At 44.8% G+C, this 24,615-nt stretch overlaps 1 protein-coding gene across 1 annotated transcript in view; it reads right to left on the bottom strand.

Moving 5' to 3' along the window:
* Positions 1 to 24,615, bottom strand: part of ZMAT4 (zinc finger matrin-type 4) — a 335,488-nt gene that overhangs the window by 120,815 nt on the left and 190,058 nt on the right. The window contains exon 4 of the mRNA XM_065899963.1: positions 18,877 to 19,033. Coding sequence (XP_065756035.1) covers positions 18,877 to 19,033 — 157 coding nt within the window. The remainder of the gene's footprint in view (positions 1 to 18,876; positions 19,034 to 24,615) is intronic.

The raw sequence follows: 24,615 nt of genomic DNA, 5'->3' as shown, positions 1-24,615 counted from the left end.
TAATGATTTAGATAAAAGGAAGTATCTCTCTTCCTTCTCATCTGGTATGTTTGGAAGTGAATACTGCTACCTGAAGCTGCAAGATAGAAAAATCCAGGTGCTATTTCTTCGATGCCAGGAAGGAAATTAAAGAACACTATCAAATACCCCAAGTTCCAAAGTATGTACCATTAAACACTTCCTGAGAATAAACAAAGATGAGGGTGACTTACCAGAACCATCGTTCCAATTCAATTTTGTATCAACAGTCTAAGTATAAACAGCCTATTAGTGAGAATTGCTTCCTCACCCACACTGCATTCATAGACCATCAGTCTTCATTAATATCCTATTCATAGGTTATTGATTTTCATTAATGTAGAATAATTCCCTCTGGTTCAGTCACTGATTAGGTTCTAAATATCTTAAGGATGCCTGTTTTCTGCAGAATCTTAATCTTTGAGAATAAGCCATTAAATAGAACTTCAGAGGAAATAAAAGCCCTTTTATAACTTTCTCATGTTGTTTGACAAAGGAACCCTAAGGCTGTGGTACTCCACATCCTTTTACGCATTGGAAACAGGAGGACAGAATGTAAGTTTCAGGAGGACAGAATCTTTATCAATTTTGTCCGCTGAGGTATCCCAGGTGCCCAGAACCAGTGCGTGTTAAATCAAGGCTTGTGGAATAAGGGGACTAGTTTTTTCCCCCATCAAGCTATCTGTGTAAGAGAAGGAATCATGGTTTTACCTTAGGACATTCTGCTAAGATGATGTGATAGCATCCTCTCTGTCCAGACTGATCTTAAAAAGCCCTGTTGCCTTGTGGGTACAATACACTCGTGGCATTTGGTTTTCAAACACTATTCAGTTAAGGTGTTTTATTCCCTCTGAGTTCAGTCTCAAAATCTACGGTTATCGCCTCTGTTCTCAAACTCTGTGCAGAGGTTCCCTGGATGGTGCAGTGAACACACAGGAGAGCCGATACGATCTTTTAAAATCCTGAGAAAGCATCGTGAATCCATCAGACCCCGTGGGAACCACTACCTCCAGGTAATTCAGTTTCAGCACGAGATGCTACAGTCCTTTCAGTGAGCTCATATTCCCTTGAAGCTGGACTTCCAGAGACTGCTGTGCACCTCCAATCCATCCAACCAATCAACGGGGAACAGGAAATGAGGTTGACAAAGTCCAGTCTAACTCAAAGATTTGAGAAGTTACCCAGTGCCCAACAGGCAAACGCATCCATTAGTCAGTGTGGTTATTTAAGGATAAAGTACACAATTAAGACTTCTTTCAATGCACGTGCATTATTTTTGCACACGGCTGCTAAGTCATTAGGACATAAATACTCATTGAGTTGTTTGGACACAAAGAGTTATGACATCCTACTGTATACTTTGCTCATTGCTTGAGCAAGTATTAATGACCTGCTAACTGGGCACTGCTCGAAGTGCCTCTCCTCACAAATCTCAGCTGAGAGGCAGAAAGTCAGCTTCTGGGGGAGAGACTCGACTCACTGCCACCCCCATGCCTGCCCCCAGCAGGTGCCATCCTTAGAGTGGCGAGCAGGAGAGCATCACGCAGACCACAGCCAGTACTGTTAGAGGGCGAGGGAGGGCCGATGAGCTGACCCCTGGGAACGGATACTAACTCCTGCTCTTTTCATTCTGCCATCGTTCTCCGGCGTCACCTGATCCATACGCCATGCTCAGGGATGGGAATGATTTACTTATCCAGTGGCATCAGCTATTCAACCAGGGATCCAGCTTCCTGGATCGTTTCTTATAGCCTATGAATATTTACAGAGGATTCAAAGATGAGAAAAGTGATCAGTGCCAGAAACACAGCGGAGATAAAGTACAAGCTAAGTCTGGAGGAAGACAGAGAAAGAGGGTGGCCTTTTGGCCTGGGCTGGAGGGAAGCTGAAACTTTAGAAGTAATTTTAGGGAAGTTAGCACTGATACCGTCCCCTGAGTAGAACACATGCATCTACCTTTTCTTCTTTACCCTTAGGCAGCATCCCTCGCGGCCCCAAAGCCATCTCCTGGCTTCTCCATCCAGCCTCAGCTTTGAGTTACCTTAAGCCCACATCCCTAAAGGTAACATTGACCTCGATAACCCAGAGTTTGCAAGTTATGAAAATTGCCTCTACTTTGTATTTAAAACTATGAATATTAGCTCTGCATATATCTTGCATGTATCTATTTGGTTAATCCAAATAATCTAGAAATAAAGTACTTTGTATTAACTCCCACTTAGAAACTGCTAAGTCTTAAGATTTGGCACTCTTGGTAGTCAGCTCTATAAACCTCAAAGCAACCCAAGAACTTCCAGAGGTCAGACTCTGAAACAGATGCGGTTACCCGGCCCCATCATGCGAGCTGCCCCCTAATACCTGGATCAAGAGAATCCAGAATATTAAAAGCTAAAGCAAGAAGGTTCTCCAGCCCCAAAGAGTTTAAGGACCACGGCCTTACACCACTGCTTCTGATCTTGAGCAGTGAGGTTGCTGGGTAGAGGACGATCGTACATAAGGAAGAGGTTTTAGGCTAGATAAGACTTTGAAGATAAATGCTAGAAAATCATCAGGCAATCCAGTTCCTGCGGAAACAGAAGGCTACTCAGAGCCCGAATCGTTTAGATGTAGCATCCATAATCATTCCTTTAACTATGGTTTTGACCATAAATTGCCAGGCAGACACAGCCAAAAGGGAGTGCGTAAGAGAGAACAGAAGAGCTCTCAGCGGAAGAACTTTTAGGACAAGCGTGCCATTGACAGCCAAGGAGTGTGAAGCCTCTTAAAACGTGTTACTCTGAGTGTGCTCCAAGGACCAAGGACATCAACATCGCCTGGCAGTTTGCTGGAGATGCAAATCTCAGGTCCAGTCCTGGACCACTGGATGAGAACCTACATTTATGAGAGCTTCAGATGACTCACAGGCAAATTAAATTTGGAAAGCACTGAATTAGGATTCAGTGGTTCCCATCCCTGGCTAGGGGTTAGAATCACCTGGGAGGAGTTGAATACTTATGGACTCTAGGCCATAACCCAGACCAATTAAATCAGGATCCCCTGGCTCAGGGCTCAGCATCCGCGTCATCAGTAGCACTTTTGCAAGGTGCTTGTAGCGTGCGGCCGGGGCTGGGAACCGTGGGACTGAAGGAGCACCATCTGGCTTGGACCCCACATTCACCTTGACCTTACCAAGCATCTGTGATTCCTTATCTCATCCATTCCACTATAACTGGCACCGTCTTCCCCATGAGACATACAGCACCACTCCGACCCTCCTGGAATGGAAACATCTTTAATTTCAAGTGGGATCTTGTACAATGACGTGTAGAATTTAGAACTTGGAGCCTAGGCAGAGTCTTGCCGGGTTAGCACGAGGTCTCCCAGAGCACGTTTCCAACCCCCTCCTGTCAGAAGGAAGGTGTAACAGGCTCTAGACACCTTTCTGGCTGTTTTCCTGCAGATGTTCGTTTTTAAATAAACACTTCCTTTTTCCCTCCTAATGTTCAGGTAGCTTGTTTTAAGTGTCTGGTTATCAAAGTAAACGGCACACGTTGTAGAATGATACACAAGAGCCAGAGAGATGGCTCGTGGAAGAACGGTGCATCAGTAATGGTTAAAGGATTTGGAATGGCTGAACCAGAAGAAAGGAGGCTGCAGACTTATAAATCTTGAGACTCATGACTATGGCATTTGGACCAACGGCCAGCTGTTTTCCAAAGCTGCTCAAAGAGGGAAAAAGATTGAATCTGGAGCAGTAGGCCTTTGGAAGACAGGTAGCTTAAGGGACTTCATGCCTGACGTGAATCAGGCTTCCTGGCCCTGGGATGGGGACCTGAGTGAGGTTTACAGAATGTGAGCATTATTAATACCCAGTGGTGGAGGGGAAGAGTGTTTAAATCACACCAGATACTGGGACTTAGAATGAAACGGAACCTTACTGGAAACAGATAGATAAGATGCTAAGTCCAGATTCTGTGAATTTCTAGGTATGACTAGTCTCTGGATGAAACATAACATTTTTTTCCAAAAAACAAAACTCTTGAATATTAAATCATCAGGGTTAAACAGATATACGGACATCTTTCTTTCTGAATTATTTTGATTAAAACTCCCCTCCCCTCGGTATTAAGAAAGATCAAGGACACCATTGCCAGAGTTAGTTTTCGCCTCCCTTGCCCACCAGCATTCTTGATCTATTAGTTCCACTATCTGAAAATGAAAATTCAAGTATTAATATTTCATCCGCTCTATTGACTGAAAAGCAAGATGAAGATGCCATGATTAGCACTTTGCACTAATCGAGATGTAATTACAGTGAGAATTCGTGAGGAGGCCTTTAACCCCAGACTCCCGCTGCCCGGGTAACTGATTCCAGCAGGTGGGACAGAGTGGCCATCATGCCTTCCAGTGACCAAGGGCTCCTGGCTTCCAAAGACCTTTGTGTCTTTCGGTTTTGAGGGCTGCACTTGGAGGTCCCAGGTGGCGTCTTTAGCCAGTTTCGCTAATTATAAGAGTGGCTGCAACTCCTGCCCTCTCACAGTCGACAACATCCTCTGGAAAACCTAGATGGATTTTCCATTAAAGCCATAAACTAGCGTGTGCCCATGAGACAAGTGAAGAGAGTCACTTAGCAGGAAATCCTACACAGGAGAAGCAGCTTCTCTGAAGGCTGATCATACAGTAAGAAAGCATGAAAGGTCATCCACCTGTTTTCGGACAGGGAAACTTGCTTGGTGTCTGGATCACATGACAATTTATAATGCAGGATAACCCCTGGAGAAACTGTCTATTTTCCTGTAGACTCACTTCATGAAGAGGGAAGGTGCTTTTCTTTCACATTCCAACATGAGAGCCTTGAAGTTGCGGTTTTCCTCACCTCCACGAGAGAAGGAACCCATGCATTTGTTCCGGGCTGGCTGAGAGGCAAAGGGATCTAAGTGTCAGAGGCGTGTGACTGATGTCAGGAAGGGGATTGCTTGGGACTAGGAAAAAAGAGGATTGTACGTATGGATAGAGACCTGTGTGTCCAAGGTGGCAGGACGTCCCGGGAATGTCTACAATGGGACCACGGCCTTCTCTTTGAAAGCCTAGCTTGGCACGGAGGGGTTGAAATCACCGAGGAAAGTCACTGACCTGGAGGAATATGCCAGTCTGCACAGGCAGAGAGGAAAGTGAGACTCACTTCTGAGGAAGTCCTGGGTCTTCACCTTGAACCTGTGGAAGCCCAGCACCCAGCAGCCTCCTGGGTGATCAGAAAGTAGGCAGAGCCCACAGGCTGAGGGACCACTTTGGGGGTACCCACATGCTTCTAGGCCCCTGTGTGGCCCTGAAGACGGAGAGGGTACCCCAAAGAATGACCAAGACTGGCTTTCTCACCAAGCTTCAAGGCTAGAGGACAGAAGTCTTGTAAATTGATTTTTTAAATATAAAGACATTTAATATTTGTGGCACTCAAGTATTATCCAGTAATTCACACTTACTGCATCTGATGATGGAAAAAACCAAACTGAGTGTTGAGCAAGACTTTTAAGCCCGATGTTTAAAATATATAGATGTTTCAGAGGATGAGAAGGCAGTCTGGGACATTTACTACCAATTATTTTAGGTGGAATGCTTACTTTACAAGTGCCTTCTCGATTTCATAAACTAGACAGTTTTAGGGTTCTTGTCTTTAGTCAATAATTTAAGAATTGTTGCCAGAAAATCTCTCACTCACAGGTTTCTGAATCATAACCCATCCTGTGTGGATCCCAAGTCCTGACCATGCCTCTTATTGACAGTTTCAGAATAAGCACAGAAAATTGATTGTTTTATTGGTCTACTATTTTCCTTCCTAAAAATGTGTCAAAGAACACTTTCTGGAATAAAGTATAACCGCATCATAAAAGCTGCCGAAACCATCAACTGTCTTATACTGCTGTTGGATCACCCAGAGGAGAAAAGTGAGCTTGTGGTATTTTAAAAGATTTGTGAAAATCAGCTGGGAGGTAGCCTCATTGTTGAAATCTTTAATTCTACCCAATCACCAATGCATTGTTTTACTGGTCATCAAATATAAAATAAAAAGACAATAGCCTTGATCTAATCATTGTTCCAAGCCTCTTATGATCCACTGTACAAAAGCATGACCAAAAGAATCTGGCTTACCTCTCATGCTAATTCATTTAAAACCTGATTCTTATAGGGTAGTCAGCGGCCTGACTTGTGTGTTTTCTCCTGACAGTGTGACACCAGGGAAAGATCACTGCAAAAGAAGAGAAGCCTCTTTGCCATCAACCAGTTTCATCACTTTGGGCAAATAATGTCATCTCTCTAGACTACAGTGTCCTCATCGGGAAAATGAGGTGGTTGATATAATAATTGCTAAGAGCCTTCCAGTTCTGCAACTCTATGAATCTATTATTTGTTGCATTTATAAGCATCAGAAATGCCAAGGTCATCATCGGAACAGGTGCACTGATGTGAGGACAATGCCTTAGAACAAGCCAGCTTTCCTAATTTAAAAGAAAACACACCACTACGAAGATCTGCCTGTTTGACAAACTATTGTTTGCATCTATTAAAATCTAGACAGGCTATGCCAGGCACACCAAATAACCTGATTCGGATGATAGAACTGCCGTGGTGGAGAAAATCGTCAATGCAAATACGAGGCACTGATTGGATCTGAAATGCATATATTGTTCAAAACGTGAATTTGTTTAAGTTTCAAACAGATCCAGAATACCCTTTTCTTTATTCATTCAACAGAGAACTCAAATAAGCAATTGGGTATCAGCCATAGAAATTTATGGAAAAGTTCTAAATCTCTGTCTCGTTTCCAATAGGAAATAAGGGGAAAAAAGGAGACAAGCAACAAGACTTCAGAAGAGGAATATACGATAAATACACCCACACATGGGACAAGCAGAGTGGACAAGATCATTGCTTGTCTATTTTTTTCCCCACACAGTGGTTCACTGTTCCCACAAATGAGAAATTCTTTTCTTTTTCTTTTTGAGCTTTACTTTTTTAAACTGAGAGACATTCTTGATTGAAGGTGTAGAAATAACTGTCTTTGCGGCTTTATTGCTTCCAGTCATCTTAGTGAGAGTCTTGGGGGTGCAAATGTCTGTAGATCATTTTACGAAGAATTATTTATCCTCACCTAGAGATCAAGGGAAAAAAGCCTTAGAAAATGCAATCAGAAATCCTGGGTTCAAGTTCTGATTGTATATTTCACTATGTGACACCAGGCAAGTCACCTTACCCTATAGAGCCTCAGTTTCTTCATCAACAAAATGGAGCTAATAATATTTTGTATTTATTACGAAGATTAAATGAAACAATGAAGGTGATATTTCTGAGATAGTATCTTTTTTTTTCCGGGGGTGGGAAATCCAGGGTGAGATAATATCTTAACAATTGTCAGTTACGACCATTGATTTTATCATTAGGTTAAAAAAAATATATATATATATATATATATACATATACACAGGGCAGGATCTTTTAAAATACGATCTATTTTTGCTTCATTGTTGAGAGATGGAAAGACTTTTTGAAAGCTACAGTTTATAAATGTAATGAATATAAAGTAACTTTTGTCATGTAGACAGTTGATTCCTGTTATCCGTGGTAGTTATATCCTATAAACTCTCCAAGAATACTGAATTAGTAAATACCGACCGAGTATTCCTTGGGGAAATAGAGTCAGGTTCCTGCGAGCTTCTGGTCACATTCTGATCAACTGGTCAATATAGAATCTTGTTTTACGTGCGCTTCTGTTTAAAGACACCTTCTTTAATATATATTTTTGATTCACTAACATTTAACTCAAAGCCAACACATTACAACTCATGCCTGAATAAAGCTTATCTAAACACACACAGTTTCCCCGTAAGGCACATCACAGCCTTCTTGCACTTAGGAAAACTAGACAGCACTCCAGGGCCGTCCCGGGGAGCCATTTTATTTTATTTTATTTTATTTTATTTATTTTTTGCGGTACGCGGGCCTCTCACTGCTGTGGCCTCTCTCGTTGTGGAGCACAGGCTCCGGATGCGCAGGCCCAGCGCCCATGGCTCACGGGCCCAGCCGCTCCGCGGCCTGTGGGATCTTCCCGGACCGGGGCACGAACCCGCGTCCCCTGCATCGGCAGGCGGACTCTCAACCACTGCGCCACCAGGGAAGCCCCGGGGGAGCCATTTTAAATGGCAAAATTTCCAAGAAAAGGCACAAAAGTGCAAAACACCTGGCAGGAAATAGATTGCAAAAAAGGCACTTGTTTGCGGTATGAGGGTTGAAATTTCGAAGGTAGAGTGTTCCCTTCAGCTGAGAACATACACATGGGGCAACTCAAATTTTCACCACTTTGCACACATCTGTGAGTGCCCATGAAATGCCATGAGTGCTGATTTTGTGGTTAAAAATAAATTTTAGTGGGTAGGTGAGTTCACAGATACAAAGTCCCACAAATAATGAGGATTGTGTGTTTGTGTATACTTATGTAAGTATTTATACACAATCATATATTCATTCAATACTTAAGCATGTGGCAGGCACTATAGTAAGTATTTTAGATATATCTTCTTCCTCCTTTATTATAATAATTATATAATCTCAGTATCACCATAATCTTACCAGTATGAAATTGAGGGCTGAGAACTTAAAATCACTTGTAAAATTCACACAGATAGAACCAGAATTTAAAGCTGAGTCTGATTTCCAAGCCTATGTTTGCCCTCTGCTTTATTCTGTGTTTCACCAATTTTGTTTTTTTTTAAATCAAGCAAGTGGCCAGGCATGCCACTTGTCAAATTGGCAAACCACTGCCTTTGAACATCATACTGAACTCAAATTTAAATGGCCAAGGTAACAATTTGAAAACCAAGCTATAGATATTTAAATGCCTATCCTTATTCTAATCCATGCTTCCAATTTTCAGTCATCTATTTTCAGTTATTAAATGCCTACTATGTGCCAGTAAGTGTTGTATGTGCAGTCATCAACACAGAGGTAATGCCAGGATGCCTCTGGGGCACGTCAGAACTGTTCTCCATCCATCTTCTAGGGTTAAGATATACACACACTACAGCAACTTCAAACTCTTACGGGCCAAAAAATGAAAGAAAGCTTATTGCTAAATGTGATGCCGTTACCTGTCAAGCCAGTGATGTCTGAGAACTATATAAAAGAAAGTGCTCAGTATGCATTCTGGCTAAGAATGATGGATGTATTCATCAAAGCTTACATGTGAAACAGTAACTTTTAGGGACAATGTATCAAGCAGGATGGATTAGGCTCTCCTGCAGTAACAAATAGCCCCCAAGTATCACAATAAAGGCCTCTTTTTTGCTCTTGCAAAGTCTACTGTAGGTTGAATGGCCCTCCTCCACCCTGTAGGCCAGTCTTAAGACATCTACTCCCAACCAACTGAAAGTCTGGGGAAGGTAGGAAGCAAAGGGTATTTGGATGAGCAATGTCTCTGCCACAAACACAAATAAATGTTCCCGTTGATCCTAAATATAATACCTAACCATATACACTATGGGTAATCTTAAATCTCACTTTGATTAATGGTAGACAATGGGAAATACCTGTAGTTTAAAGTTTTTATTCTAAGCTTCAAATTTCTTCTAAATCGTTCACATTTTCCTCAAGAAAACTTTTTAAAGGACAGTTAAAGGATGTTTCCTTTTAGGATTTTCTTTAAGGTTTTGAGTCAGAACTCAGTCTCATTCTTATTTCCATTATCTTGTTTGTATGGGTTGGTCATAAAAAGAAAGGGGAAAAATCACTAGCTAGCAATCATAATCTCCGGGCCAGTGGCTTCAGTTAAATGAAGGTGGTTGTATCCTGTGTTGAATGGTGTCTCCCCTCAAATTCATGTCGGCTCAGAATTTCAGAATGGGAACTCATTTGGAAATAGGGTTTTTTGCAGGTATAATTATTTAGACTAAGATGGACCAGACTGGATTAGGGTGAGCCATAGATCCAATAATTGGTATCTTTATGAGAAGAGGAAAGGACACACACATGCACAGGGAGGAAGGTCATGTGACAATGGAAGCAGAGATTGGGATGAAGGATCCAGAAAGCCAAGGACTGCCAGGAGCCTCCAGAAGGTAGGCAAGGATTTTTCCCCAGAGCCTCAGTGTGAGCGAGGCCCTGCGCACACCTTGATCTCAGACTTCTAGCCTCCAGAGCTCTGAGCATAAATTTCTATCGTTTTAAGCCTCCCAGTTTATGAGACGTTGTTATAGCACCCCTGGGAAACTATACAGATCAGACCTCAGATTTCAAATAAGAATTCAAAATCAGGAGGTATAAGTATATGAAGGTTTTGATAAAATCTGGTTATAATTTCATCTCTTTCGTTCTCTAAATGTCTTTGAATTTCAGGCCTAGTGGAGATATTTGCTATCACTCACATCTTGCAGCTTCTCTGGAGAATTCCTTGATCTCAACAAGAGGGAGCCACTGGCCTCCTCTCTTTCTTTATTCTCAAGGTACCTCCCCAAGGCTCGTCTCTCTAACTTCCCCCCATCTGTCCTGATCTCTCCGCTAACTCCCATCCGGTGTCTCCCCAGCTTCTCAAAGGTGTGTGGTCCTGGGGAATGTTTCATTTTATACACACACACCTATAATACCACCACTCTCTCTCCTCGCCGCCTCTCTCCCCGAGATCATTCATTGTCTAGATCAGAGGTGGGCAAACCTTCCACATAAAGGACCTCGGAGCAAATATTTTAGGCTTTGTGGATTCTGTGGATTCAACTCTGCCATCGTGGCACAAAAGCGGCCTAGACAGAGCACAGGTATTCACGGTCGTGTTCCAATGAAACTTTATTTATGGAACACTGAAATATGAATTTTCTATGTGTCACAAAATATACTTCTTTTGATCTTTTTTAAACCACTTAAAAACATAAACACCATTTGGAGCTTGCAGACCACACAGAACGGGCAGTAAGAGGTCAGATGTGGTTCTCGGGCCAAAGTTTGCTAAACCTGATCTAGCTCAGCGGTTCTCAACTGGGGTCAACTTTGCCCCCCAGGAAACATCCGGCAATGTCTAGAGACGTTTCCTATCGTCACATGTCTAGTGGGGCTCTTTTGTCATCTAGTGGGTGGAGACCAGGGATGCTGCTAAACATCGTACAACGCACAGGACGGCACCCCTCCCCTAACCAAGAATTAGCCAGTTAAAGATGTCAGCGCCACCGAGATTAGAAACTCTGAGCTAGATAAAGGGTTCCTGTGAGAAACTGAGAGCCCTTCCTAACACCCCACACCATAGGTTATATAGTTATTAAGGCCCTAGTTGGACGACTCTCATCCTAAATTCTTCTCAGATCTCTCCAACTGCAATGATTCTAATTGTTCTTCAATAGATCCTGTGTATCCATAGATCTTCACGGTGTGTTGTTCATTGTAGCCAAGGGCCCACGTTTCCTCCACGGCGAGCCTCAGAAGGGCGTGTGGTGTCTTATCCACCTTTACATTCCCAGGACCAAGGGTGACAGGAACTGAGCGAGGAAAACAATGAACTAAAACCTCCAAGTTATGAACTCACTTGAGGCAGGTACCAGGTGAGGGAATTCCAGCTTCTGTAGAGAAGCTACTTCTATGAGCCCTTAGAGTAGAATTTTCTGTCCCAGAATGCCAGAGTTGCTGGGTGAATCGACGGCCAACAATGTCCCATGCTTGATGCAGCAGGAACTACCTTTGGCCAGAAAGTCAGTGGGACTGGAGCTGGTTGAGAAGAGCCAGTAGGACTTCCTACAGCCCCTCTTATGGCATCAGTGGAATCTTCAATTACCCGTTGAGCTTGGTGTCCTGTGGCGTCACATGAGGTTGGAGCAGGTGGGACCACAGAGCCAGAAATTGATTTGCAGAATCCCGCAGCTCTGTGTTTGCCCTGCCCTGCTTCCATCCCATGCACCCGACGGTCCTTGGAGCCCTGACTCAGCCTCTCCTCCTAACCTCTGAGTTTCTCTCACCCTGACCCTGCTTTGCTCTCCCCACCTCACAGCCCACCTCTGCCCCACCCCAAGCTTCTGCACTGACTATGCTTCTTCCTCCTCTGATTTTTGGACTCAGCTAGTCCACACTCTGGACATCCCAGGCCAACACCACCAATGGCTCCCTCCCTGCACACAGCACAGAGCCCCACTTCTCCCATCCTCCGACTTGCCCTCTGCTAAAATCTGGTCTCCTGCTCGGTCCTATTAGCCCCTGTCCACCCTCCCTCTCTACCCAGTCACGCTGGATTATGTCTCCTTTGGCAGATTTCCCTGGCTGTTTTGATTCATCTTCTCCCCAGATTCCTGTGACCTGTACCCTGACCCCTACATCTGCACTCGTACTTGTCCTCAGGCAGGGACAGAACACCAGGTGACACTGGCTGTCACTCTCTGTTTCAAGCACACGGAAGACAGGCAAGCTTGCGTCCGGGGAGGATGCGGGAGAACAAGAGTGTGGAGCCCTGTCCCCTCCAGGAGGTGCTCTTGGTAAAGCAGTTTCACCCAACGGAAGCAGCCATGGATGACAAGACAATAAAGTATTTCAAGAGCAAAATTATATGGCCCGGAGTTCAGAGCAGGGTAAATAAAAACAGCTTCATTTCCTAAGCAAACAGAGCAAAACATTTCCTGAGCTCTACGTGGCCCTGTAATTAGCACTTTGCATTTATTAATCAGAACCTATAATCATTGTGGAACGCCTTTGATATAAGTAACAGCGTTAGACCCATTGTACAGATTGGGAAAGGGCAGTCCAGGCAGGTGAAGTCCTCAGCCAGTAAAGGGTAGGGTCTGACTGACACAGGACGAAGTCAGCAGTGGCTTTTGCACAGCGAAGTAATAAGTTATACTTGGGGGTAAGGCCCTGATACAAAGATATACCTCCTTCCCTCAGGCAAGTCTCTGAAAACTCACGTCAGTGTTCCCTATGTTGAATTTGAGGCTCCCCAAGGTGAAATAAGTAAAGTATACATAAAGGAGTGCCCTGTTTGGCTAAGTATTTACTTAGCCCAGGTGTGTTAGTTTCCTCTGGCTGCTGTCACAAAGTCCCACAAAATTAATGGTTTAAAGCAGCACAGTTTTACTATATCACCATTCTGGAGGTCAGAAAACTTAATTCCATAGGCAACCTCAGTTGCCCCTTGCCATGTAACACATATTCACAGGTTCTGGGGATTAGGAAGTGGGCACATTTGGATACACTATTTGGTCTCCTCCAGGCAGTAACAGTGCCCTTGGGGCACCACCAATGGCAGACCTGCAGCCAGTGAACATATACCCCTACAGGGCACCCAGGCAGCCACGGGGAAAGTCCAGCACAGCTTACGGTACAGGAGCCCCGAGTGGAGCCATCCACCTGGCTCCTCATCTTCCCCTGCTCTCCCCTTCACCTACAGACCCGGCTCCTGTGAGGGGCCTCCAGGGCCAATCCCCGCCTTCTGTGAGCAGGTTTAGATCAATCTTCTAGCCCTTTGTGTTTCCACTCTGATCACACAGCTTCTTCCATATACCTAAGATTTAAGATTGGCACTCTCTTCTGGGCCTTCATTCTGGTGTCTGGTTCCTTATCTGATCCTTCAGAGACATTGAGTTCTTGTCTTTTCATTTTTTTTTAAATAAATTTATTTATTTTATTTATTTATTTTTGGCTGCATTGGGTCTTTGTTGCTGTGCACGGGCTTTCTCTAGTTGCAGTGAGCGGGGGCTACTCTTCGTTGCGGTGTGTGGGCTTCTCACTGCGGTGGCTTCTCCTGTTGCAGAGCATGGGCTCTAGGCGCACAGGCTTCAGGAGTTGTGGCTCGTGGGCTCTAGAGCGCAGGCTCAGTAGTTGTGGCGCACGGGCTTAGCTGCTCCGCAGCATGTGGGATGTTCCCGGACCAGGGCTCGAACCCGTGTCCCCTGCATTGGCAGGCAGATTCTTAACCACTGCGCCACCAGGGAAGCCCGAGTTCTTGTCTTGAAAAACGTTTACTGTCACCTCTATTTGCTTGCCAGTCCTCAGTCCCAGATGCAGAGTCCTGCCCTCGGCTTGGTGGCTGCGTCTCTCTCCTCCTGACAGGTTTCCTAAACGCCAGAGCCTGTTTGTGTCCTTGGCTCTGTGGCCACCCCCTGCCCATGAGTTCACAGTCCCTGCTCCCCCGGCCCACCAGCACCAGCACCGCTCCCCTCTCCTGGGCCAGGCCCCGCCTTGGTTCACAGAACTCACCCCAGAAAGGTCCATCTCCAAGGAGACCCAATCCCGGGCACCCCTGTACTCCTCCCAAGGCAGAGTTTGAATAACCCCATGTTAATCATAATCCGGACGTCAGAGGCTCTGGTAGAGGAAAGGGGTCAGGCTGCCTACTATCCCCCATCAACTCACCAAAGGCTCACCTGGGAAGAACACAAGACCTTCTACTTTTCAAAGCACTTTTCAATCTATCATTTGCTCTGTAAAAGGGCCAGTGAGGTAAATGCATCCAGTACAAGAAATAGACGACTGATGGGAAAACTAAGGTTGAAAAGTACGTGGAGCTACTAAAGGAGATGCGACAAGACCGAGCCAGGGCCTCACTTCTGTCTCCTGACTCCCAGGTTAGGATTTTTTCCGCCATATTATGTCAGTGGGTCAAGCCTGTAGGTAGCATCCGCTGAGAATCTCAGGGTCGGAAGGTCTTTAAATGTCATCTAGGCTAACCATGTAAACTAGGGACATTAAATGTCCTCTGGGCTAATGTCATGATGGTGGCAGCCCCTCAGGAAATGCCCTGCCAAGTGGTCAGCCAGCCTCTGCTTCAAAAGCAGCCCCCCGACACACAGCTCACCTTTAAGTGTCTCTGAACATTAATAAAGCCTTCCTTATCTAGAGCTCAGATCTGACCCCCTAATGTCCACCTACTCATTGGTTGAATCTGTTGCATCCAGGCACACGCATGTGTGCACACACACATATGCATACACACACACACACAACAGAGGAGAGCCAAACTGGACTCCGTGTTGGATCTGTTTCTTTTGCCTTAACCTTTGCCTTCCGCTGCTTTTGTTCATTAAACGGGTACTGTCTATACATAATGGCCTGCCTTGGGGAACCTGCCCTTCTGCCTGAATGTTAAACCGAAGTGGCTTCGTTCAGGGAAACTCTGGACCCTGTTCCACCTGTAGATGGCTGCAAGAAAGAAGAAATTAACACATCCCCTCCCGGAGGCTGGCCATTCCAGGGGATAGTTGCGTAACTTACGGCCTTTTTACTTTACTTCCTCATCTCCTCCCTTTCTCTGTGCTATAAAATAAACTGGCATCCAAACCCCGATAAGATGGTTATTTTGAGACTTTAGTCTGCCACAATCTCGGTCTGGCGGCTTTCCGAATAAAGTCGTATTCCCTGCCTCAACGCCTTGTTTCCGATTTATCGGCCTGTCGCGCGGCGAGCAGAGCGAACTTGGACTCGGTAACACACACGCAGCGTGACTCTTTCCCATGACAGCCTTCTGAGTAATCTCTTTTCCGTGCTAAACAACCCCGCTCCCTTTCCTCTCCCTCCAGTGAGAGGATTTCCATGCCCTTCACCATTCTGGCCTCTGTCCCCTGAGTCACCTCGAAACACTTCCCACAGTGTGGCAGTGACACGACCACGGCAGCCTAATCTAGCCTCCAATCTGGACAAGACCTCCACGCTGAAGTCTGCCAAGGCTTAGAGAATGTGGTGGGTCCTGAGTCCTCATCACGCTCTCATCTTACAGAAGGATCTAGAAAAGCGTGAACTGGAGCAGAGATTCCACAACACGCTAGCAAACAAGATCCGGAACTGGGTTTTGTTCTAGTGACCCTGCCAAGCATCTCAGAAATTCTAGTAAATACACGTCCATCTGGAAAGGCAAGCCAAACCTAAACTGTGTAATTCGGCAGGATCCCCAGCTGATGCCTCTTGAGTAGGAGGAAAGGTAATGATTCCCAGATACCAACGGCTCACCCTCATCAGATGGAGTAGCTCGGAGAAGCAATGAGTTGTGCTTCAATTATTCGTACCCAGAGATCGCCACCACTCAAGAGCCTGGCATTCATGGAGGGGAGGCTTCAGCAGCACAGCTGAGCGGGGAGGTTGCTTCTGAATGCAGTTGTTTATGAGTTATATGTTCTGCTTTTCCCGTTTGTTTTCACGATAGAAGTAATGTCAAGCCCATCTGGTTGAGTAGGCAGAGCAGTTCCGAGATGAGCAGACAGTGAACCTTCGGCACCACTGCTGGGTTCGGCTGCGGGCGGCAAGGGCGGATGGCAGGCAATCCCGACTCCACGAAGGAGCAGAAGGGGCTGCACCTGGGGGCTCAGGAAGCCCGTGGCCTGGGTATTCTTTCCTGCTGCCTCTTGGTCCTTATCCTGCATTTGCAGTAACTGCATTTTGCTGGAGACCAAGCTTCAACCTCTATCCTAGGTCTGGCAAACCGGGTTCCTGATGTGTCCTTATACTTGGTTTCCAGCCCAGCACTCTGGTCTAAAATGACGGTGCCCTGCCATGCTCTGAACAGCCTTTTCTTTCCCTAGAGCCCCAGGACTGCAGCCAGCACCCTGCTACCACCTGCCCGACTTTCTTGATGCTGGTACCCTGCTTGAGTCTCAGCAGGATCTCGGTACCCAGACTCTCCACTGCTGGATTCCACCCTCCTATCGGGCCCTCCACCCCTGTCCTGTGCCTCAGGACGTAATGCCTACCCTCTACTTACACTTGTACCTAATGACTCACCTCCCTGTAGGAGGACACATTGCTTCCTTTGCTCCCTGCCAGCAGCTGGCTTGACAACAACGCCAGCCCAGGGACCAATGTAGCTTCCCAGGCTCTCCAGTTCTGTCTGAAGTTATCAATGTTCCAAGATCCTTTCTGCTCAAAGCAGCTTTGGAGGAGAATGGATGAGAGGTTAAGCTGAAGAAAGGGAGATGCTGGGAAAAGACAACCAGCATCTGTTTCCATAGCCCAAGCCACGAGCTAACAGCTCGTGCTACCTTCCCCCCACCCACCCCCATTCCCTCCTCACCCACCCAGCAGCTTGATGACTGTCACAGTGAAGACCGGGCCAGCCCCCTGGACACCAAGACTAAGTCATTAAGGAAACGCTGCATTTCAAGTATTTTAGATTCTTTTCCTTTGGAATATATTGATGGCAACTAACAACTCAGGATAACTCAGAAAAACAAACTGATGCTCGGTTATCTTAAGGATGTATTGAAATTCACAAAGAACTATTTTTTTTGCCTGGTGGTGATTTTTTTTACAGAAATAATAACTCCCATTTGCTAATTAATGTGATAACAAAGATATAGCCTCTTCTCTCCCATCACCACCTCCAAAATTAATTTTAACAGCAATAGTAAGCTTAGGCAGAGAGAACAAATGGGCTAGTTACACATTCATGGAGAACAGGTAAAAACTTTCCAGTGGTTGTTTCTTTGAGGTGTCTATTTTAAGAGATTTGGGGGGGAGTAGGTTACAAGGTGAGTATCCAACCTTTTAGAGAGCAAAAATCAAGAGTTCCGACCAAGTGCCTGCTTATCAAATGTCAACACACACAACGTGCCTAAACCAAGCTGAGCTTGTCTCCAAATTCAGTGTGTTTTGCAACGCCATCCTCTGTCTGAATGTCATAGCCACCTTTACAAAAACAACAGTCTTTAGTTCAACTAAGTAGGAAAAGGCAGTGAAAAGATCCCTTGCTCGTCTCCAGGTAAAAGCAGATATTTTTCTTAAGAAAAACCCCAGTGAGGATAAAAGCCAAGTATTGTTTTAGACTCTCTTCAATTTCAAAAATACCACTGAAAAAATAATTACACCCACGATTTATGCACGATGCATTAGGCAGCCAGGTACAATGCACTGCTACCTTGTAATTGCACTGAAAATGTCAACATCATGAAATATACCCTCAACTTCTTGGGAATATCACCTAGTCTGGTAACATCTTTGCCACAATGTAAATCTTGTCCAAATAATCTATCTTGATTAAATGATAACAGTAGTAATTTAGTTCAATGACTTAACAGACTTCTGAAGAACTTTTTTTTGTTACTTCTGAAAAACTAGAGGGTCAAATGATCTGTTATCAATGTTTAAGCTTTTTTTTTTTTTTTTTTTTTTTGCGCTACACGGGCCTCTCACTGTCGTGGCCTCTCCCATCATGCAGCACAGGCTCCGGACGCGCAGGCTCAGCGGCCATGGCTCACGGGCCCAGCCGCTCTGCGGCATGTGGGATCTTCCCGGACCGGGGCACGAACCCGTGTCCCCTGCATCGGCAGGCGGACTCTCAACCACTGCGCCACCAGGGAAGCCCAATGTTTAAGCTTTTTATTGTGAAAGTTAATAGGCTTGAATCACAAGATTCCCTACAAAGATGACTGAAATGTCATCTGGGGGGAGGGGGTGGGTGCATCTCGGTGTCAGCACATGAAAGTGTTTTTAAAGACTCCCATTTTCCTCCTCCGTATCCCCATGAAGACGAGAACATTCTCCAGGATTGAGTAGGGAAGCAATATGTATACAATACACTATCCATCACCCCTACTTATTACAGACCCAAACTAGAAAGGACAGTGTTCCTTACATAATAAATCGATTATCTTACATAATACACGATAAATATGACAGACAACATCACGCAGGGTGGAAACAGCCATTCCGAAGATGCAAACTGCTGAATTACGCATCTGAAGGGGCCAGGTTGAGAGAACCAGAACTTGGATCTAACAGTCTTATGACAGCACAAGTTCCGCTGGGCTACCTGCTCATCCCTTTAGGTTTTCCTCTCATCCACTCTCATCCTGGCAGCCACCCGTGAAGAGGGAGCCTGATGAACGGGACGGGCACTGGATTTCAGTGTCTCCCCGCCATCACTGTTCAGACACCTACCTGTGGTCGTTAATGGGGTTTTCTCTCCTAGCAACAGTTTTAACCTTTTGGCATGGATTTTGCCTTGATAATGTGAGTCAGCCACCACCGCGGAGGTGAAGGACATGTTACAGAGGGTGCAACACTTGTTTTTATCCACCATGTCGGCATCGCTTCCCTGTGAGGGAGAGAGATGAAAAGAACATTAGCGAGAGCCCCAAGGCCTCTGATGTTTTTGTCGCATTCCGTTCTGTTCCACGTGAAACTTACCATAGACTTTCTTCTTGAAATGTCTGTATTGTCTTTGCTCTGCAATCTCTTTTTTTCTTCTCCATGATAATCATCAAAACTTTCTCAGTTGCTAACTTCAACCTATATTTAATAGGGACCACTACTGCCAGCACTGGGAACACAGGACAAATGGGCGGATACGAACCACCCGCAGAAAACCAAGGCCCACAACAGGTGTAAACGCATGGGACCTGGCACCGGGAGGAACGGGGTCTCTCACTTCCTCCATTATATGCATCAAAGTAAGTAAAATATCGGAGTTCACATGGCCTGAATTATTTAGCAAAAATTATCATTTGGCATTCAGCTCTGCCTTTGACCCACTTTAGCCTCACCAGGATACGTGGTCCCCTGTTCAAGATTTTTTTAAAGATTTCTTTAAGGGATTGACTGTTTTGCATAATTAATTTGAGTCCATATCATAAAGCTACGGTGACCATGCTGGCTGAATTTTCCAAGAGAGTTTGTGTCATTTTCCTTTTCTTCAGGACGTGATTCGTTAACTGCTGCACAAAATACTTAAATCCAGCTTGATTTTTACTCCTTTGTAAGACTTCACGAAAATGAATAATGATTTGCAGAAAATAAATCCTTTGTCAGACCATGTGACCTGGCTACTGTGCTCACAGATCATCAATTACCTATATTCTGTGAGGGGAAGATTAATCCATGGGCTCCCCTCCTGCCTAGTTAGAAATTGAGGGTAAAGGAGGCTCTCAGATAAGAAGTTAATCTATTCCTTAATGGAACAGCAGTAGCAGAGCATCTCTTTATTAAAGCAGCAGCCTTGGGTGAGTATCTTGCCCCACAATAGTCCCTTCTCCTATCCCCGGCAGGCCCAAAGAGTGCAATTTAAAATAAAAAGGAATGAAATTGGGTAATTTGTAGAGACATGGTTGGACCTACAGACTGGCACACAGAGTGAAGTAAGTCAGAAAGAGGAAAACATATATTGTATAATAACGCATACGTGTGGAATTTAGAAAAATGGTATAGACGATCTTATTTGCAAAGCAGAAATATTCTGAGACACAGACGTAGAGAACAAACATATGGATACCAAGGGGGGAAGGTGGGGTGGGATGAATTGGGAGATGGGGATTGACATATATACACTATTGATACTATGTATAAAATAGGTAACTAACAAGAACGTACTGTATAGCACAGGGAACTCTACCCAATGCTCTGTGGTGACCTAAATGGGAAGGAAATCCAAAAGAGAGGGCATATATGTATACATATAGCTGATTCACCTTGCTGTACAGTAGAAACTAACACAACATTGTAAAGCAACTATACTCCAATAAAAAATTTTTTTAAATAAAATAGGCTGGGGACGAGGATGAGGGTGGGGATGGGACTGAGAAAGGGAATTCTGTATTTTTCTGCATAATGATAAGATGTCCAGACTGCTGGAGAGTGTTGCCTTGCAAATTATGGGGCAGTTAGAAAACGAACTCCTTCCTTCTTAAGGCATTCGTTGGTAATATGGCTGACAATTGTCAGTCAGTCTTGGGAGGAGCGGGGTGTGTGTGTGTGTGTGTGTGTGTGTGAGAGAGAGAGAGAGAGTATGTGTGTGTGTGTGTGTATGTGTGTGTGTGAGAGAGAGAGAATGTGTGTGTGTGTGTGTGTGTGTGTGTGTGTGTGTGAGTGTGTGGTTGTGTGTGTGAATGTACCAGGAGGCTGGGCTGCAGTTCGGGGATCGGGGAAAGGGAGAGACGCCATAAGAGTCTCTGAGATTTGCAGTCCCACCTACAGCTATTTATTCTCTTGACCTTAGCATTTAAATCTTAGCATCTCCCCAGCCCCCTTACCACAGCTAATGAGTGAGATTGAAAGAAATGTACTGCTAGGGGCTGGAGTGGGGGTCGGTGAAAGGAGATGGATTCTATGGAGAGGGGAGGGTCTTCCCGAAAGGGGTCTCCTAGGGAGGCACAAACCTCAGGGCGGGACGTCTGGGTAGACATCGAGGCTGGACTCACCGAGTGTACCCTTGCTGAGGGTTTCAAGCCGAGGTTTTCTCCTCAATAAAAAACTAAAAAGTGAATTCCCTGGTTAAGGCTCTGCGATTCTACTGCAGGGGGTGCAGGTTCAATCCCTGGTCGGGGAGCTAAGATTCTGTATGCCTTGTGGCACAGCCAAAAACATTTTTTTTAATTTAAAAAAATAATAAAAATAAAAAACTAAAATGAAGTCATAAATACTTGTACCCCTTTGTCTGGTCTACGGTGGAGCTGACTGGACTAGGCAGGAAATAGGAGAAGAGTTGGCTTCCCCGCATCGACCTCACCAGCCAAGCCCAGGAGATGCCCCAGATCTATGTATGGGGTAGAGCTAGGAATACCGGGAAATACAAACCAGGGGGTTACTGAAGGCTTTGAGCCCAATAAATGAGGAGTGGACAGGGGAGGACTGAGAGACACGAACCGGCACTTTCCACTCTGTGTGACAGGATGTTTGTCCTACATCTGGCGGGGGTGGCGGGGGGGGGGAAGGAAGGTTGTCAAGGTGAAAGTGGTTGCTTGAATTACCCGTTTTCACCTACTTACGCATAATATGGGTCAAAGCACCTAATTTTTTTCTTAAAATTAGGCAGAAGATTATTAGCCAAAGCTTAACTCACAACCTACAGCTGTTCAGACCATGTGCATCCCTCCTGCCTCTTTTAGCAAAATTGCCGGCCCAGCCTGCCCCTCTCTGCCTGGAGTTCTAAGGTGGAGACATTTCTACGCAAAGTGGCTGCTGTCATTATATGAAGTGTATTCAGAACTCGTTTCCGGGGCAAAGGACAGCCCTTAAACTGGATAATGACCAGTGGGCTTACGGTATTCATTCACCCAACACATTTTTAAGGACCTCCTAAATGTGTGAGATGCTGTGTTAGAGGAATATAACCCTACTCCTTGTTATTAAGGAGGGTGGGACCAGGAGAACTGGAAAAGGCAGGTATAAAATGAAAGAGAAATATTGTAATCAAAGACATATAGTCTCCTATTGGACCCACGTTCTCCCAATTGTAAGGTAAAAAGACTAGTAATATAAATGAGCCTATTTCTGTGGATTTTCATCTTCAAGCCTTTCTTGTGCCTGGAATGTCCTTCCTCATTATTTCTCGTCTAATCTCCTCTTTCCAGAACCTGTTCTCATGGCCCAGGTTAACCACCACTTCTTGAGATGAAGCTTATTCTGTCTCCCTCTACTGCCCTGCAGAAGTGGGCACTGATCTTAGGATCCTCTGTGTGTCCTGTACGTACTTCTCTTATAATAGAGCACTGAGTCATGATGTTTATTTGTTTTCATATTTGTTCCCCTTGTGAGGAAGAAGGACATTGCTAAGGTCAAGGAAATTGATACTGAGGCCCCAGCTTTTAGCACAATGCTTGCCACACAGTTGGTCCTACAGTTATTTACTGGATGAATGGAGGAGTTGAGGGTTGGTTTGTGAGGTTAGTAAATTGCATGCCATAAAAAGTCAAAAGAGGAGACAGGTAATGCAAGGAGGTCTATGGTCAGCCCAAATCTTTCAGACTGACAGGAAGTTGGCCAGAAAAAGAACCAGAATTTTCAACAATTTATAAACTAACTTGAGGGTTCAACTAGGGCAACATTTTCCAAAAATTTATGTTTGTTTCATCATGGTTTTAATATATATTCTTAGATTTCTGCTCTGCTGGGCAATCTCATTCACATCACAATATAGAACAGGAGTCCCCAACCTTTTTGGCACCAGGGACCGGTTTCGTGGAAGACAATTTTTCCATGGACCGGGGTTGGGGGGTGATGGTTGTGGGATGATTCAAGGACATTGCATTTATTGTGCACTTTATTTCTATTATTATTACATTGTAGCATATAATGAAATAATCATACAACTCCCCAGAATGCAGAATCAGTGGGAGCCCTGAGCTTGTTTTCACTTGCCACTCACTGATAGGGTTTTGATAGGAGTCTGCAAGCAATTGATTTATTATGGTCTCTGTACAGTCAAACCTCTCTGCTGATGATGATCTGTACTTAGAGCCGCTCCCCAGCGCTAGCATCACTGCCTCAGCTCCACCTCAGATCATCAGGCGTTAGATTCTCATAAGGAGCACGCAGCCTAGATCCTTCGCGTGCACGGTTCACGGTACGGTTCGTGCTCCTATGAGAATCTAATGCCGCCGCTGATCTGACAGGAGGCGGAGCTCAGGCGGTAACGCGAGCGATGGGGAGCGGCTGTAAATACAGATGGAGCTTCGCTGGCTCACCTGCCGCTCACCTCCTGCTGTGCGGCACCATTTCTAACAGGCCATGGACTGGTACCGTGGACCCCTGATATAGAAGAATCAAAGAATAATAGAAGCAGAGAACCAATTGTTATGCAAAAATATATCATGGGATGTAATTATGCCATCATTGCGGAAGAGGGTCAAAGAAAGTTTAGCTGTTGTCTGACAAGAGAGGGGCTGGGATGCCCTGAGAAGTTAGGCAGATTTTGAGGCCCATAGGACATCTTTAATAGGATATGTTACTAAAGAGGTCAGTGTAACTCACACGATGCCACCATCTCTGGTTCCTCTAATGACCCTGGTGGAGATGCAACTACCCAGAAAGAATCTCAATATTAACCAAGGGCCTGGAAACTGCCGGAATTTAATTGTGTGTTCCTGGCTATCTACATCCTAAATTCATAGCTCCTTGCAACTACAGATCATAGCATTGTTCCTGGAGTCTCCTACTGCCCCCCAGAGCCTTGTTCTTCTATGGCTCAGGGGAGAAATTCCATAAAAGTTGATAAACTGACCTCAGTGAACACATTTAAGGTTTCTGGCTTAAAGAGGTGAGAATGGCCCCAAACTACCAAGTAAATTAAGGGGAATCCAAGATTGTCTTAAAATATGGGTTTCAAACTTGAGGTAAACATTCAGTGGGACTTTTTCAATGCAGTGTCCACATGGCTGAAAGAAAAAGAAGTTTGTGGAGGGTCCTAAGGCTGCCTAGTCAAAGCATTCTGCAAAGTTAAGAACTTTTCAGAAGAATTCCATCTAGGTGAAAAAACGCTGCTGACTAGGCCAGAAATCTAGTCTCAAAATTCTGTTTTCTTTTTTTGTACTTTTTTTACTTAATTCAAATAACTGTCTTCATTCTCCTTTACTTTAAGTGAGTGTAAAAAGCTTGAGAGAGAGACTTTTATTTCAGAGTATCAGAGTGAGGAATCCTGTGAAATTGTTCCCTGGAAAAATAAACATAATCAGTGAAAATTCTTTTTTTTAAAAAATAAAAAACTTTAAAGTCTCTGAAAATTATCCTAAGAGCAAACACCAACTTAAAAAATATATATCTATTTAAGAAAATATACTAACTCTCAGTAAGAAGAGTGAGAGTCTACGGCACTTCAGAGACAACCTCTCCCTCCCTACTGACCCCCCAGTTCAACATAAAAAAAGGTCAACTCTGCTGTGTGTGGTCAAGAAATTAGTGTTCCCT

This window comes from Phocoena phocoena, chromosome 21 (assembly GCF_963924675.1).
Source record: "Phocoena phocoena chromosome 21, mPhoPho1.1, whole genome shotgun sequence".
Taxonomy (NCBI): Eukaryota; Metazoa; Chordata; class Mammalia; order Artiodactyla; family Phocoenidae; genus Phocoena; species Phocoena phocoena.
This window is presented reverse-complemented; position numbering and strand designations above follow the sequence as displayed.